We start from the raw sequence: 15,387 nt of genomic DNA, 5'->3' as shown, positions 1-15,387 counted from the left end.
CCGATTCTTCCATGGTTGGACTAGAAAACCGATAAACAGTATCTTTTCCAATTTTATGTCCGTACCGGTTTTTAAAACCATGTTCCTAGAGTCCTAATTAGAATCTGCTTAGATTTTTTTCTTTTTTCTTTTTTGTGCATGGGTTTTTTTTGGGTTGTTATTTGGGCTTAACTTTGCTATTGATAAATTTTGTTGTTGGGCTTGTTAAATTTATTTTAGATTTTAGATCAATAATTTTTGTTATAACCTTTTAAAAAATCAATGATATTGTTAAGGGGGAGTTAAGTGCAATTTTATTGAACCAAATTGCTATATATATATATATATACACACACACATACTAGTATTAAAAAAAAAAAAAAAATACATCCAACCATAGTTCCGTCCCTAAATGTTTGGGACATAAATTTTTCATAATATCCTTAGGTGATAAGTCATGATTTATTGAAATAATATTATTTGTTTAGATCATATTAAGGTGATATGTTATGATAGATAATAAGTTGAGATTGAAAAGACTTATTGTTTAAGTTTGTAACAACCCAACCTACCTAACATACCCTTCTATTGCTTCATTACATAGAAAACCTCTTTAGGGAATTAAGCAAATATCTACGAATCTGGATCTAAGTGTCTGAGTATAAATGCTGTTTGCTAAGGACTAATTATCTTGTTGAGAAGCTGTATAAGCCGATTATCTTGTTCAGCTTTGTAAAATTGTGATTTCCAACTATGTTGTGTTGGTTTTAATTCTGTGCTAAATTTGATTGTAATTTCTTCAATCATTTTCCCTGTATATATGTGGGATTAATTGTAAGGGATGGGTGTGAGAGATCGATGAAGACTCAAGCTTCAAAGGATGTACAAGTGGATTTTGCAACTGTCTTGCAAGAAGCTTACCCATTAAAAGAGTCATGTGTAGAGCACATGACTAGAAGATGAAGAGTTATGCTAGGCTATACTTTTCGTGAGTGTCTCACAGGTAAGGCCAATCCGCGAAGGACCTGCAAAACATTCTGTTTGGCAAAAAGTTATGTTTTGCTATATATGATGTGCATGAAATATATACAATAAAGTACTCACATATCTATATATTTAGCCTTACTTTTATGTTATTTTGTGACCGATTATATAATATCTTTGTGTTGTAGGTAACAAGGGCTTTACATGCAAAGTGGGGCTAGGCCAATTGAATCAAGCCAACTTACATCCAGCCAGGCATTAATTCAAGAAAAGACCAACCCAATTAAATTTAAGTCCAATTGGAGTAAGGAATCAAAGGAAATTTACGCCAAATCCAAGTCCAATTCGGATTAGGATTCCAGACTGCATATCAGTTAGTATTTTTGGCATAACTTTCGGCTCAGATGTCCAATTGAGATGATTCAAGTTGGGCTGGAACGATAACTTAAATGGCTACAACTTTGTTGTTCACAAAAAGTCCAAATTCTGACGCTAAATGGGCCAAAATAGTCGGTTAAGTGAAGCCTAAAAATCTGGGATTTTCTCCAAACGGGAATTCAACTTGTAATAGGATTCCTTAACCTATTTAAAGGTTCTTTAGGGCAAAATTCAGGGAGGCTAGTGCTAGGGCTGAGGGGACTGAACATATAGAGGCTGCGGCTAGGATTGGTGCGTAGGAGCAGAACGTGTTCTTTTTGTCTATGGCTTTTCTCTAGCACTGTGACTATTTCTTTCTCTATTTTATTTGTTTAGTTTAATGGTTCGTATTTTATTTTTATGTTCTCTTTCAATTACTATGTGTAGCTAAATTTATAATTAGGGTTGAGGATGAAACCTTGTTAAGGATTATCAGTTATATTTATGTGATTTGATTTTTCCCACAATAATTGTTCTTTAATGATTTAAATTGTTCTTGCTTCATATCAATTGATTAAGATGCGATTCTAGATATGAGTTCAATCATGTTTTTCTCATGATTTAGGATTTGTCTTAATTAATTGAATGCTTGGTTTATTAATTCTTGATTATAAAATTGGATATCACTTGTGATTTGTTTGGCTACGGATACAATTGATGATTTGATTTTACACTTAAGAAGCGAAGAAGAATATGCTTTTGATTTTTAAAATAAGGATTTTAATGATGATATTTTCCATGATAGCAAGATTGATTTCTAGATTATCATGTAGTGAGTTGGGAAAAATTAATGATCATAAATATATGCTAATATGACTTACAAGGCGGATTCCAAAACCTTAATTCCTTTCTCTTGATTGTTTACATCTTTTTATTGCTTTATATATTTTTCTTAGTTTAACTATTTGCTTAATTTTATTAATTGCTTAGTTTATTTTATTGTAATCAACCGATTTTTATTTAAACTAGATTAGGATTGATTTGGTTAAGGTTTAATTAATTTTCCTACATTCATAAATGTCCCTGTGGGTTCGACCTCGTTCTTGTCCAACTATACTTCGGTACGGTTCGTACACTTGCGAGTATTTTAAAATTTCACAACAAGTTTTTGGCGCCGTTGCCGGGGACTTGGTTAGGAAAATAAATTAGGTCTTAATTGAATTTTTCCTTCAACTAGTTGTAGTTATTTTTTTTAAATAGAAAGAAAAAAAAAAAACAAAAAAAAATTTATTTCTTTGTGCTTGGTGTATGAGAACTTGGATACGTAACAAAGAAAATCGTCTTGTTAGTTTTGATTATTCATCCACAATGGGAGAAACTGGAGATGATTCAAAAACTCTTAGGGAGTTGTTCTCACCCATAACCACCAACCCTCCATCTTGCATAGTATTGCTTGCAACCACTGCTGCACATTTTGAGTTGAAGCCACAGATAATCCACCTTCTTCCTACTTTTCATGGATTGAATAGAGAAGATCCTTATATGCATGTGAAGGATTTTCTTGAGATTTGTGCTACTTGTAAGTTTCAAAATTTCATTGATGACTCTATTCGCTTGCGTTTATTCCCTTTTTCCTTGAAGGATAAGGCAAAAGCATGGCTTAATTCTTTGTCACCTGGATCTATCACTTCATGGGAACTGTTGGTCACAAAATTCCTCTCTAAATTTTTCCCAATGGCCAAGACCAATGCTTTGAGGAGAGAAATTGCAAATTTTTATCAGGATGAACAAGAGAAATTTTATGAGAGTTGGGAGAGATTTAAGGACTTGATCTTAAAGTGTCCCCATCATGGTTTTGAAACATGGAGACTAGTACAATATTTTTATAATGGTTTGACTCAGACAAATCGTAACATGATTAAGTCCATGAATGGTGGTGGATTTTTGAGTCTTGTAGATGATGAGGCATACAAATTTCTTGAGAATTTTTCTGAAAGTTCACAACAATGGGATTTTTCCAATCGTAAAGAGAGATGTGCCCCTGCAATTAAAAAAGGAGGATTGTATGAAGTCAGTGAAGATTTAGACATAAAAGCTAGGTTGGATAATCTCACTCGTAAGGTTGAAGCTTTAGCTTTAGGTAGAGGGATGAATTCTGTCAATCAAGTTCAAAGTGAAACATGCTCTATTTGTGCTAGTCCTATGCATACAACACAAATGTGTCCTTCTGCAGCTGGGTACCCTGATTTTTATGCTGAGCAAGCAAATGCACTAAATAATTATGGAAAACCATTTGCTAGTCCATTTTCAGAGACATACAATCCAAATTGGAGGAACCATCCTAATTTCTCATGGAGGCCAAGTCAGCCTCCCACAAATGTAGGTGGACAACAAGTGCATCAACAAAGTCAATTTCGTCCACCTACTCAAGCATATCCTCCCATTCCTCAATCAACACCTCAGTTTGTAGCACCACCAAGACAACAACCATCTTTGGAGGAGTCTCTCAAAACTTTCATGCAGTCAACTAGCCAAGCCATTCAAGAGATGAAAAGTTCCACCCATTTGAATACTCAAGCTATTTCAAAGTTGGAAAATCAAGTTGGCCAGTTAGCAACCCAAGTTGGAGAAAGGGAAAAAGGAAAGTTTCCTAGTCAACCTATACCTAACCCAAAAGGAGAGTATGCCATCAATGGTTCTTCTAGTTCTACTCATGGACAAGAACATGTTCAGTCTATTACTACCCTTAGGTCTGGTAAGCAAGTTGATAATCAAGTGAAAATGCCAGAAGTGGAGGATGATGAAAATATTGTGTTAAAGGAAAAAGGAACTCATAGTTCACATGATGATCATAGAGACAAGAAGGACAACCCACCCGCCACTCCAATTCAGGATCTTAATTCCCCCCTTGATAAGAGGTTTGTTCCTAAAGCTCCATTTCCTCAAAGGTTAATCAGTCCTCAGAAAAGTGCACAATTTGGAGACATTTTAGAGGTTTTTAAGCAAGTGCAAATTAATATTCCATTTCTTGATGCAATTCAGCAAGTTCCTGCTTATGCCAAATTTCTAAAAGATCTTGTGACAATGAAGAGAAAGACAAATGTCCCTAAAAAGGCATTTTTGACCGAGCAAGTCAGTTCAATCATTCAGAATAAATATCCAGTGAAATGTAAGGACCCTGGATCTCCTACAATTTCATGCAGGATTGGGGATCATCTCATTGAGCGAGCTTTGCTAGATTTGGGGGCAAGTGTGAACCTATTGCCATATTCAGTATACTTACAGCTAGGTTTGGGGGATTTAAAACCAACAACCATGACACTTCAATTAGCTGATAGGTCTGTGAAAATCCCTAGAGGTATTATTGAGGATGTGTTGATTAAGATGGATGCATTCTATTTTCCTGTTGATTTTGTTGTGTTAGACACTGAACCTACTCTAAATGCCAATACACAAATCCATGTCATTTTAGGTCTCCCTTTCTTAGCCACATCCAATGCTTTAATCAATTGTCGGAGTGGTGTAATGAAGATTTCATTTGGAAATATGACTGTTGAGCTTAATATCTTCCATATAAGTAAATAAGTGCTAGACAATGAGGATATTTGTGAGGTTGACATGATTGAGAGTCTAGTCCATGATACTTTGCTACAATCGAGTTATGAGGATCCTCTAGAGGCTTGCTTAAATCTTTTTGGTTGCAATTTTGATGTTGAACACTCAATTGAAGAGGTCAATGCATTGTTAGATTCTGTTCCTCTCTTAAGTACTGATAGTTGGCAACCAAAAGTGATCCCTCTTCCACTTTCTTCATCCCCATCCCCATCTATTGTGGAACCACCAAAGTTGGAGTTGAAACCATTACCTGACACACTTAAGTATGCCTTTTTAGGTTCTTCTGAGACCTTACCTGTCATTATAGCTTCAGATTTGGATGACCTTAGGGAACGCCAATTGATAAGTGTACTTCAAGAGCATAAGGAAGCTATAGGTTGGTCAATTGCTGATATAATGGGTATTAGTCCATCTGTGGTTATGCATAGAATTCACTTGGAAGAGAATGCTAAAACTTCACGTGAACCGCAGAGACGCCTAAACCCTATTATGCAAGAGGTAGTGAGAGCTGAAGTTTTGAAGCTTTTGGATGTGGGTATTATTTACCCAATTTCCGATAGTAATTGGGTGAGTCCAGTTCAAGTGGTACCAAAGAAATCTGGCATAACAGTTGTTAAGAATGAGGATGATCAATTAGTCCCAACTCGTGTGCAAACAGGATGGAGAGTATGCATTGATTACCGTAAGTTGAATGCCATGACAAGAAAAGATCATTTTCCTCTTCCTTTTATAGACCAAATGTTGGAAAGGTTAGCTGGTCATGCTTGTTATTGTTTTCTTGATGGATATTCTGGATATAATCAAATTCCCATTGCACCAGAAGCTCAAGAAAAGACTACCTTCACATGCCCCTTTGGGACATTTGCCTACCGTCGCATGCCATTTGGTTTATGTAATGCTCCTGGTACATTTCAGAGGTGCATGATTAGTATTTTTTCTGATATGGTGGGACGATTTTTGGAGGTATTTATGGATGACTTTTCAGTATTTGGATCCACTTTTGAAGAATGTTTGCATCACCTATCCTTAGTGTTAGTGCGGTGTAAGGAGAAGAATCTTGTTCTTAATTGGGAGAAATGTCATTTTATGGTGAGAAAGGGAATTGTTCTTGGGCATGTCATATCAGAAAGTGGTATTGAGGTTGATAAGGCCAAAATAGATTTGATTTCTAATCTTCCACCTCCTCAATCTGTTAAGGAAATTAGATCATTTTTGGGTCATGCAGGATTCTATCGAAGGTTCATCAAGGATTTTAGTAAAATCTCAAGGCCATTATGCAACTTACTTGCCAAAGATGCTCCATTTGTGTTTGATGATGAGTGTCTCCATGCATTTAAGAGACTAAAAACTGAGTTGACTTCTGCACCTATCATTCAACCACCTGATTGGAAAGTGCCTTTTGAGATTATGTGTGATGCCTCTGATTATGCAATTGGTGCTGTTTTAGGACAGCGGGTTGGAAAGGTTCCCCATGTGATTTATTATGCTAGTAAGACTCTAAATGATGCTCAAATGAATTACTCTACAACAGAAAAGGAGTTGTTAGCAATTGTTTTTGCCTTGGATAAATTTCGGTCCTATTTGTTGGGGTCTAAGGTCTTAATTTATTTGGATCATGCTGCACTGAAGTATCTTTTCTCCAAAAAAGATGCTAAAGCTCGACTTATCCGATGGATTTTATTGTTACAAGAATTTGATCTTGAGATTCGAGACAAGAAGGGAACCGAAAATGTAGTAGCTGACCATTTGTCTAGATTAATCGTTGAGCACACTGATGATAGTTTACCTATTCTTGAATCTTTCCCTGATGAGCAGTTGTTGCATGTATCCCAGAGACCTTGGTATGCTGATATTGCAAACTATCTTGTCACTAATCAAATGCCTTCGCATTGGACTAAACAAGATATGTCTAAATTTCTGGCTGAGGTTAAGTATTTCTTTTAGGATGATCCATACTTATTTAAGTACTGTTCTGATCAAATAATTAGAAGATGCATATCTGAGAGTGACCAACAAAATGTTATATCTTTCTGTCATGATCATGCTTGTGGAGGCCACTTTAGTTCCAGAAAGACTGCTGCCAAGATTTTGCAATGTGGATTTTATTGGCCTTCCATTTTTCGTGATTCCCATGCATATTGTTCAGCCTGTGAGAGATGCCAAAAGTTGGGGAGTATTGGAAAAAGAAATATGATGCCATTGAACCCTATTTTGATTGTTGAGGTATTTGATGTTTGGGGTATTGATTTCATGGGTCCTTTTCCTAATTCTTTTGGTCACTTATACATCCTTGTTGCTGTTGATTATGTTTCTAAGTGGGTTGAGGCCATTGCATGTAGAACTAATGATCACAAGGTTGTAGTCAAGTTTTTGAGAGAGAATGTGTTTGCACGGTTTGGTACACCACGTGCCATTATTAGTGATGGAGGAAAGCACTTTTGCAATAGAGTTTTTGAGCAACTAATGAAGAAATATGGCATCACTCATAAGGTTTCAACACCTTATCACCCACAGACAAGTGGTCAAGTGGAGATATCTAATAGGGAAATCAAGAGAATATTGGAGAAAACGGTTAACCCTACTCGGAAAGATTGGTCTTTAAGACTCAATGATGCATTGTGGGCATACCGTACAGCATTTAAGACTCCTATTGGAATGTCTCCCTATCGAATTGTGTATGGTAAGGCTTGTCACCTCCCTGTTGAGTTAGAGCATAGAGCTTATTGGGCTATTAAGCGGTTGAATTTTGATCTTGACAAAGCAGGTGCTAAAAGGAAACTCCAAATCAATGAGTTGGAGGAAATTCGCAATGATGCATACAATTATGCCAAATCATATAAGGATCGAATGAAAAGGGTTCATGATAAAAACATCTTGAGAAAATCATTTGAACCTGGTCAGAAAGTTCTTCTTTATAATTCTCGTTTGCATCTCTTCCCAGGTAAGTTACGATCTCGATGGACTGGTCCATTCATAGTTCGCACTGTTTATCCCCATGGTGCTATTGAGATTGAGAATCCTAAAAATGGTGATCTGTTTAAAGTTAATGGCCAACGTTTGAAACCATTTTTAGAACTTAAGCCTCCAGAAGTTGAAGAAGTCCTCTTGGATGATCCTGTTTATCAAGATTGATCCCAGTTGTGTTTATCAGGTTTGCATTTTTTTTTTCTTTCTTCTTTTCTTTTCCTCTTTTTTATTTTCTGCTTCTAGATTAGACTTTGTGTTTATTTTCTTGTTTAGTTTTATTTTCTTTTGTTCTAGCTGATATGTGACAGAAATTAAAATTTATAACAATCAGCTTGATTAAGGTACGTCTCCTCCTTCTCCTTACCTTACTTTTCCAACTTGAGTTTCTCATGATTGCATATTCATATTTTGGTCTCTTTTCATTCAAGACATATATTTGAGAGTATCATTTTTAACATTGAGGACAATGTTTGGTTTAGGTTTGGGGGGGATGCATATAGATTTCTATCTTTTTGTTTTGTTTAGTTGTGTTAAAAAAAAAAAAAACTTTTGCCTAGCTTGAGGTTTATGTTTTGAGTTCATTATACTACTCTTGCTTAAAGAATTTCATTGCTTTCATGCTCAATTCATTGCACATGCACGTAGCCACTCAGACACAACTTGTTGTTGAAGGATAAAAATGATTAGAAAATCTTGATGATAATAATGTGGAGACTGTAACCCCTGTGAGTTTTGAGCCAATCATTATTTTTGGAGGGTTATTTATTGTTTCTAATCTTAAAATTCATTTGGATGTGCATAACATATTTCCCTTGTTGTAGTCTCATTGTTTTTTTCTTTTGGCCAAGAAAAAAAAATTTATGATTTTATGCCACACTTTAATCTTTTGAAGTCATTGATGTTGAATGAACTATACTAGTCTTTGAGAGATGAGATTAGGCCATTTTTGTCTACTTTGAGCCATATATGTATTTTTCTTTTTTTTGATACATTATCGCTAGTCACCCCGTTGAGCCTTTTAATTAGCCTTTCTTTCTTAAAGCCCTTATCCATAGTGTTTCAAGATTGAATTTGATCAATTTGTTTCAATGTGGTGGTTTGTAAGAGAATTCAAAGAAAGAAAGAAAAATTCAAAGAAAAAAAAAGAAAAAGAATTGAAAAGAGAAGAAAAAAGAAGAAGGGAAAAGTGTCAAAAAGAAGAAAATAAAAAAGGTTCTCATCAAATTTTGAAAAGTGAAATGTAAGGAAGAAGTACTACTTTGAAGAAGAAGAGTTGAAAAAAAAAAAAAAATGCTGAATGAAAATTCCAAAAAGAGTTGACATTCCGACAAATCTTGAAACACTTCTTATATTTACCTTCACCCATTTTTATTTCATTCCCTTTACTTTTACCTTACATTACGTCCCAATAAAGTCCTTATTTGATCTTGAAGATTGTGTAGTTCAGATATTGATATGACTGAGAAGAAAAAGGTGTGGTATAAATTCTTTTTGGCATCCTTTCATGAGACTACTTGTTCTTTCTTGATTAAGCGTTTTTCATGGGATTTATATGTGAGGTATTTGATTTTGCTTACATTATTCCGCTCACATATATTGTTGAGAGTGTAACACCCTATTTCAGAGTGATTTCATTTGTTGAGTGATAACACCGGAAAGATTTGAGTTGAAACATACTTTCAAATAGAGATTCGAGTCAAGTTTATTCTAAAAGTAAGAGTATGTTTGGGTTGGCTACCACTTTTCACTCACATTGAGTTTTGATGGCATGAGAAATTTCTTTAGCATTTATAGTGTTTTTGAACTTCAACTAATCCTCTTGGCAAAAGGCAATTGAAAAAAAAAATTGAAAAAAAAATGATTTTCTTTGTTTTGTTTAGTTATTTATTTATTTGTTTTTTTTTTTTGTATTCATTCTCAGAATTTTGTGGGTATATTCCCTACAAACCCTCACGAGACTACAACTCGTCCACTAGTGTAAGCTAGGGGTTTAAAGGCTTGTTGCATACGCTAAATGCAATCGAAAATTCCAGCGAAAGTGGATTAGTTAGGATTTCCTTTTTTTTTGTTTTTAACTTCTTTGTTTTGTTTTACTCTTTATCTGTTTTGCTCGAGGACTAGCAAAATGTAGGTTTGGGGGTATTTGATGTGCATGAAATATATACAATAAAGTACTCACATATCTACATATTTAGCCTTACTTTTATGTTATTTTGTGACTGATTATATAATATCTTTGTGTTGTAGGTAACAACGGCTTTACATGCAAAGTGGGGCTAGGCCAATTGAATCAAGCCAACTTACATCCAGCCAGGCATTAATTCAAGAAAAGACCAACCCAATTAAATTTAAGTCCAATTGGAGTAAGGAATCAAAGGAAATTTGCGCCAAATCCAAGTCCAATTCGGATTAGGATTCCAGACTGCACATCAGTTAGTATTTTTGGCATAACTTTCGGTTCAGATATCCAATTGAGATGATTCAAGTTGGGCTGGAACGATAACTTAAAGGGCTACAACTTTGTTGTTCACCAAAAGTCCAAATTCTGACGTTAAATGGGCCAAAATAGTCGGTTAAGTGAAGCCTAAAAATCTGGGATTTTCTCCAAACGGGAATTCAACTTGTAATAGGATTCCTTAACCTATTTAAAGGTTCTTTAGGGCAAAATTCAGGGAGGCTAGTGCTAGGGCTGAGGGGACTGAACATATAGAGGCATTGGTGCGTAGGAGCAGAACGTGTTCTTTTTGTCTATGACTTTTCTCTAGCACTGTGACTATTTCTTTCTCTATTTTATTTGTTTAGTTTAATGGTTCGTATTTTATTTTTATGTTCTCTTTCAATTACTATGTGTAGCTAAATTTATAATTAGGGTTGAGGATGAAACCTTGTTAAGGATTATCAGTTATATTTATGTGATTTGATTTTTCCCACAATAATTGTTCTTTAATGATTTAAATTGTTCTTGCTTCATATCAATTGATTAAGATGCGATTCTAGATATGAGTTCAATCATGTTTTTCTCATGATTTAGGATTTGTCTTAATTAATTGAATGCTTGGTTTATTAATTCTTGATTATAAAATTGGATATCACTTGTGATTTGTTTGGCTACGGATACAATTGATGATTTGATTTTACACTTAAGAAGCGAAGAAGAATATGCTTTTGATTTTTAAAATAAGGATTTTAATGATGATATTTTCCATGATAGCAAGATTGATTTCTAGATTATCATGTAGTGAGTTGGGAAAAATTAATGATCATAAATATATGCTAATATGACTTACAAGGCGGATTCCAAAACCTTAATTCCTTTCTCTTGATTGTTTACATCTTTTTATTGCTTTATATATTTTTCTTAGTTTAACTATTTGCTTAATTTTATTAATTGCTTAGTTTATTTTATTGTAACCAACCGATTTTTATTTAAACTAGATTAGGATTGATTTGGTTAAGGTTTAATTAATTTTCCTACATTCATAAATGTCCCTGTGGGTTCGACCTCGTTCTTGTCCAACTATACTTCGGTACGGTTCGTACACTTGCGAGTATTTTAAAATTTCACAACAATACCCTCATTACCCAAAAATTGTAAGGAGTGCTTTTTAGAGAGAAAACTTTAGAAAATACACTTGAGGGTTAGAGATTGTCATACCCACAATCATCTACACATTTCCTTGTGGTTTTCCTCAACTCCTTACAATACTTACCACATCCATCCTGAGTGTAAAGTGAGATTTTGTTGCTACTGGGAAACATTGGAAGGAGCCATTTATTGGCAGATGCAATCGAGCTGAATTGCGAGATCTAGAAAGTTAGAGAAGATAAAGCTTCGAAAAGTCAGTTGGTAGTAGGAGCTTGGAGGGCTCAAGCACATGGGGTAGACTAGGCTTGGAAGGTCTTTTGTTAATCGTGTATTCCAACTTTATTTTCTAGTGGATCAATTTCGACTTGGAGGGTTACAGAGAGGTTTTTTGCCGAGTTCTTCGGTTTCCTCTTTGATAACACATCTTGGTGTTATCTTGTGTTTGCATCTCTCTTCCCTATTCTTTAAGCTTTCATTTTATTGTCGATGATGGATGAATATGGCTTAGGGTAGTGTTATCGATTCATTGCGCTTATTTATTCTTGTTCCGCACTTAGTCTAAGTTAAAGTAAAAGCAATCTAACCGTAATTTTTAATTGGGGATTTGAACAAGTTCTTGTGTTTTAGCACAAATTCGAGCATTCAAGCTTATTTTTGCTACTATTCATGGGTTCCACTACACTTTTTGATACTATTCATGAGTCTCACTGCACTTTTTGATATTATTTATGAGTCTCACTATACTATTCAGCTTATTTTTTAACATTTTTTCTACACTTTCAGCAAAAAGTTTTTGGTTTCAGCTAAATGAGCTATTCCAAACAGACACTAAGAACATATATAGACACTACGCATGCCAAAATGACATTAAGGGTCGATCGTTTTGGAAACGGCTTATTTAACTGAAATTAAAAACTTTTTACTGAAAGTACTGTAAAAAAAAATAAAGAAAAAAAAATAAAGGTAAAAATTAGTTGAATAATACAGTGAGACTCATAAATAGGACCAAAAAAATGCATTTAGACACATAAATAATTGCAAAAATAAGCTAAAAACTCTAATTTCATCACTTTCCAAACACACTCTTAACTTAAATCATTAGGTAAATCTCATAATTTGCTAATATTATAACGCAAAAAAAATTCATTATTGAAATATAATAGCGTGGAAATTCAATTAGGCAGCACTCATCAATGTAACTATAAGACAAAACTTTAAGAATTTTATTTATTAGAGGAGAATACTTATTACACTACAAGTTTAAAACAGTACTCAACCAAAAACGAAAAAAGAATAAAAAAAAAAAACACAAACACAAACACACAAACAAGACAGCAAGTGGGTCTAATTGTCCTTGATGAAAGAGGCCATGCGTTTGACAAGGTCATCAGCCTTGTCACAATTTGGATTAAACAAATGAAAAACATGGTCTTCACCTTCTGTCTCCACAATCTCTACAGTCCCATCCCACCCACTTTTCTTCAGGACCTCATGGTAACTCTTACCCCTATCATTCAACCCATCCTTTTCAGCAACAAAAACCAGGACCTTAGTGCACCCCAATCTTGACAATTCTGAATCCCCAGCTGGGTATATTCTATGATCATCAGGTCCAGTACTTGTTGGAAAAATAAAGTCTAAAAATTTGCTAGGCTCATTATTCCCAAAATAAGGGTGGACCAAGATAATCCCAACAATCTTAACCCCTTCAAGACCATCAACCCCAACTCTCCTCACCATGTTGTGAGCAATAGTAGCACCAGCACTGTCCCCAGCTAAGAAAACTCGATCAAAATCTGCATGTTCATTGAGCCAAGCTTCAGGCCCACCAGAATTTTTGTGTGAAAAAGCCCATTGCATGGCTTCCCAAGTGTCATCGTACGCAATTGGAAGAGGATGTTCTGGGGCCCTTCTGTAATGGATGGACACAGCCACAACGTTTGCTTGATAAACAATGAGGTTAAGGTGGTTGTGGTAGTGAGGAGAGAATGGGGATTCGATGCAAAAAGCACCACCATGGATGTAAATAAGGAGAGGAAGCTTTTGGGTCGAGTTGGTAGTGATTTTGGGGAGGTAGATTCGAGCAGATACACCAGAGTCTTGTGAGATTGTGATGTCTTTGGATTGGACTCCAGTTATGGGATCTGTGGTGGGTGGAATGGTTTCTGTGCCGAGGAGCCTCTCGACACGGCCGTCTTTGTAGACACGGATGAAGGGAGGAAAGTCATGGGCTACTTCGTTTGTGTTTGTTGAATCCATTGTTGAGATCAGTTTCGATGGAAATTATGTTAGAAATGACTGTCTTCCTTGGTTTATACAACAAAAGATTGACTCTCTCTCTCTCTCTCTCACATATGATATCAATATTCAATAAATAGGCATGAGGCATGAATTTAATTAGTGGAACTCATAATTATGTGAGAGAGAAAAGTATACATTTATGATACACATGTGTTAGTGAGTGTTGTTTATTTTTATACACATATTTCTCATTTATTAAGTTTTGATATAAATGATATGTTATCATTTAATATAAAATATTTTTTCTTCTGTCTAAGATGAGAAGAAAATAGTAAATTTTCTTATTTATTTAGTGGAAAATAAACAAGGAAAAAATTCTTGCTAGACAATTAATAGTATATACATTTCCTATCCATTGTATTCATAATTACATTTCTCAAAAAAAAAAAACTATATATATATATATATATATTCAGTATTACTTGTGTGATATTTACAATTTTTGTACAAATTAATATCCACAATAAAACGTAGACAGTGACTATTTGCATGGAATATATATACACTAATAAATGCATGACAATCCTGTTCATAAATGATAAATGAAATTGGAAATTTTCATACAAAAGAAGAAAAAAAAAATTGGAAATATTTAATTTGTAATGAGTGATCCAAGCCTCGATGCATTTACCAGGGACGAACCTAGGATTTCAAGTTGGGAGGTGCCCGGAGGGGGGGGGGGGGGTGTGATAAGCAAAAAAAAAAAAATTCAAATACGCATTCATATAGTATTAATAAACTATCAACTAAGACAAATACCCAAAAATATTGTTTCTTAATATATTAAGATACGATCATCTACCAACAAAAACAAAAGACACGAAATACAATTGTTTCTTAATACAATCATCTATGAAAAGGGAACTCGACGCTCTTTCAAATCTTCAAAATCATCCACGATTGAATCCAAACTAAATGTAAGAGCTATATCCTTTTCAATGTATAACATCAAAGAGTCCATCAAAAAATCATTTTCCATTTTGTTTCGAATGTCAGTTTTAACAACTTTCATAGCTAAAAATGCTCACTCTGTAGTAACAGTAGAAACTGGAAGAGTAAGCACAAGTCTTACCATTCTATAAACAAGTTTGTAGTGTTCTGAATTTCTAGTTCTCACTAACCATTGACACAACTCATATAAACTTTTCAATTTTTTGAACTCTAGATCTTGGACTACATTATGCTCAAAATAATAAAGCTCCTTCTCCAACACTTGTTTGTCATAATCTGTGAAATCTTGTGGATATAAATTCTTTACCAACAAACAAAGATCACTACTTCTAAAAGATTTTAATGCCTTTCAACGTTTTAAAGCTGAGCTAAGCCTAAGTAACTCCATTGCATCTTCATTAAACTGATGATTTAATTCTTGTAGTTGAGAATATATTGCAGCATAAAAAATATTTACTCGATAATGATGCTCAATTGTAACGTTATCTTGCTGATTACGAGCTCAACTTCGTCTCCCAACATAACAAGCATTCATGTCTAGGACATTAAGGCAATTTTTCTCACAAAATGATATCACAGTGGTGAGTAAGCCATCCGATCCATTATCTCTAAATTTTTGGATAAATGCTTTAGTAGATGAAACTAAA

The 15,387-nt window shown here is 34.5% G+C and overlaps 1 protein-coding gene, 1 non-coding gene and 1 pseudogene across 2 annotated transcripts; 1 reads left to right on the top strand and 2 right to left on the bottom strand.

Annotated features, from left to right (window-relative positions):
* Positions 1-2,688: 2,688 nt before the first annotated feature.
* On the top strand, positions 2,689-8,067 carry LOC115962024 (annotated as a pseudogene).
* Positions 3,068-3,176, bottom strand: LOC115962356. Its single transcript, XR_004085401.1, has one exon. It is a non-coding gene; the product is annotated as a small nucleolar RNA R71 (small nucleolar RNA).
* Positions 8,068-12,766: 4,699 nt separating the features above from the next.
* LOC115960553 (probable carboxylesterase 5) lies at positions 12,767-13,753 on the bottom strand. Its single transcript, XM_031079489.1, has one exon. It carries the CDS (start codon positions 13,745-13,747, stop codon positions 12,833-12,835), a length of 915 nt encoding a protein of 304 aa, XP_030935349.1. The 5' UTR covers positions 13,748-13,753; the 3' UTR covers positions 12,767-12,832.
* Positions 13,754-15,387: the final 1,634 nt, after the last annotated feature.

This window comes from Quercus lobata, chromosome 9 (genome assembly GCF_001633185.2).
Source record: "Quercus lobata isolate SW786 chromosome 9, ValleyOak3.0 Primary Assembly, whole genome shotgun sequence".
Lineage (NCBI taxonomy): Eukaryota > Viridiplantae > Streptophyta > Magnoliopsida > Fagales > Fagaceae > Quercus > Quercus lobata.
Note: the sequence above shows the minus strand (reverse complement) of the source record. Positions and strands in the feature narration are given on the sequence as shown.

Excerpts from the sequence above, each read along its gene's own strand:
- LOC115960553 (XM_031079489.1), bottom strand. The coding sequence starts at position 13,747 with ATGGATTCAACAAACACAAACGAAGTAGCCCATGACTTTCCTCCCTTC.